Source organism: Penaeus chinensis, chromosome 31, assembly GCF_019202785.1.
Source record: "Penaeus chinensis breed Huanghai No. 1 chromosome 31, ASM1920278v2, whole genome shotgun sequence".
Classification (NCBI taxonomy): Eukaryota; Metazoa; Arthropoda; class Malacostraca; order Decapoda; family Penaeidae; genus Penaeus; species Penaeus chinensis.
In genome coordinates this window covers 15,084,328-15,086,827 of record NC_061849.1, presented here as the reverse complement: position 1 = coordinate 15,086,827, position 2,500 = coordinate 15,084,328, and the positions used below count along the sequence as shown (strand labels likewise).

Below are 2,500 nucleotides of genomic sequence, written 5' to 3'. Positions count from 1 at the left end.
GAGAGAGAGAGAGAGAGAGAGAGAGAGAGAGATGTGTGTATGTGTGTGTGTGTGTGTGTGTGCATTAATATGTATATATATATGATATGCATATGTATATATATATATATATATATATATATATATATATATATATATATATATATATATATATATATATACACACACACATATACATATACACATGCACCTATATACGGTACATAGTCTTGTTTAAATACCTTAACCACTAATCCCCCCCCCCCCCTCAGGCCACACGGAGGTGGTGTCGCACCTGGTCAACAAGTGCAACCGCAGCGTGGACCTGGACGCCCGCAACGCCCTCGGCTTCACGCCCCTCATGAAGGCGGCGCTGCAAGGGCGGACCAAGATAGCCAAGATCCTTCTGTTTGCAGGTAAGGGCAGTTTTCCTTTGTTTTATTTGCTTGTCTGATTGGTTTGTTTTGTTTTGGGATGATGATACGAATTCCTCGTCTCCTTTATTCTGTTTTTTTTTTGGTGCGGGAGAAGGAAGCATGTTGCCCTTTTCGTTGCTCCGTTGATTATTTGCAATTAGCGCCCCTTTGTTCCAGTCAATACATGTTGTTCGGGTGATGTTGTTGTTTGTTGTCTCAGGTGGACTAATCTGTAATCACGACCTCTGCCCTCTCTCCCCCTCTCTTACCCTACCTCCCTCGCTCTCTATCTCCCTCCCCACTCCCTCTCTATCTCCCTACCTCCCTCCCTCTCTATCTCCCTCCCCACTCCCTCTCTATCTCCCTCCTTCCCTCCCTCCCTCTCTATCTCCCTCCGCCTTACAACTTCCCCCCCCCCCCTTCCCCCGATCCAGCTTCCAATTACGCTCTATTATTTGATCATTCTCGTCCCGAAAACAGGATCGCGTGATTACATTACCATAGGAAATCTTGCCTGCTTGATAAGCGTCCAATTCCGCCAGCGTTCTTGTCATTCCGCGCCACCCGTGTCACGCACCTCTGCCATCCCTGCCGTCCATACGTCCTGTTGCATAAACGCGTCCCTGTTGCCATACCCTGTTTCTGTTGCCGTACGCATTTCTGATACCATAAGCATGTCCGTTGCCCTACGCATTTTTAGACCTACCTTCTTCATCTACTCGATCGCCATTATTGTGTTTTTCCCTCGGCTCATCAAGACCTCGCCTCATCCTTCCCCTTTCTCACACAAGCCCAGCTAACCAGGTCCTCCTCCCACAGGCGCGTCTCCTCACCTGCGGGACTTCGGGCGTGGGCTGTGCGCGGTGGAGTGGGCGCGCTACACGGGACGCCACGTGTGCTCCGAGCTGATCGACAGCGTGCAGAAGTCGTGCTCCAGCCACATCCGGGACCGGTGGACGAGCGACCCCGATCTCAAGTCCCACTCGAGCTCGTCCCTCAACGCCCTGGGGCAGCCTGACAACAAGGAGTCGTGGATCAAGCACAAGGTCAGGATGGATTGCTGGGAAGGGGGTGGGGCGACGGGCGGGGTGGGGGGGGGGGATAGGGGTAGGGGGCAATAGAGGTGAATAGAGGGGGGGGGGGGGCAAGGGAACAAGAAAGGTTCGGACGAAGAACAGTCGATAATTCAAGGACAAGGTCAGAGTCTTCCAATCTTTTGGAGAGACCAGGATTCACCCTCTGGCTTTCTCAAATACTAATGGACGACTGACCTGTAGCTTTAGAATAGGATCTCTGTCTGTCTGCCTGTCTCTCTCTTTCTCTTTCGCTTTCTCTTTCTCTCTTTTTCTCTTTTTCTTTATCTTTCTTTCTCTCTCTTTCTCTTTCGCTTTCTCTTTCTCTTTCTCTCTTTTTCTCTTTTTCTTTATCTTTCTTTCTCTATCTCTTTCTTTTTCTCTATCTCTTACTCTTTCTCTTTATCTTTATATTTCTCTCTCTCTCTCTCTCTCTCTCTCTCTCTCTCTCTCTCTCTCTCTCTCTCTCTCTCTCTCTCTCTCTCTCTCTCTCTCTCTCTCTCTCTCTCTCCCTCCCTCCCTCCCCCCCTCTCTCTCTCTCTCTCTCTCTCTCTCTCTCTCTCTCTCTCTCTCTCTCTCTCTCTCTCTCTCTCTCTCTCTCTCTCTCTCTCTCTCTCTCCCTCTCCCTCTCCCTCTCCCTCTCTTCTTCTCTCCCTCTCCCCTTCTATCCCTCTCCCCTTCTCTCCCTATCCTCTCTCCCTCCATTCCTCTCTCCCTCCATTCCTCTCTCCCTCTCCTTCTCCCTCCCTCTCCTCTCGTTCCCTCTCCCACCCTCTCTCCCTCTCCCTCTCCTTCTCCCTGTCTCTTAGGGCTTTTACAGCTGAATAAAATGAAAAGACGTTTCCTTACACATCCAAAAAACAAAAGCAATAAACAAATACTATTGCATCTTGCTACCAAAACAGGCCCAGCATTTCGAGAGAAAATCACGACCTCCGAGAATAATTATAATAACCTTTTGTATGAAAATATTTGGCTCGATGTTATTGGACATTAGGGTCGTTTCCCCTAAGATTATTAGTTCTATAACAT

General features: G+C 49.0%; 1 protein-coding gene across 1 annotated transcript in view; it reads left to right on the top strand.

The window, feature by feature from the left end:
* The window catches only part of LOC125042059 (cortactin-binding protein 2-like), a 21,090-nt gene that overhangs the window by 10,737 nt on the left and 7,853 nt on the right, over positions 1-2,500 (top strand). Inside the window, exons 5-6 of the mRNA XM_047637521.1 lie at positions 252-395; positions 1,215-1,441. Coding sequence (XP_047493477.1) covers positions 252-395; positions 1,215-1,441 — 371 coding nt within the window. The remainder of the gene's footprint in view (positions 1-251; positions 396-1,214; positions 1,442-2,500) is intronic.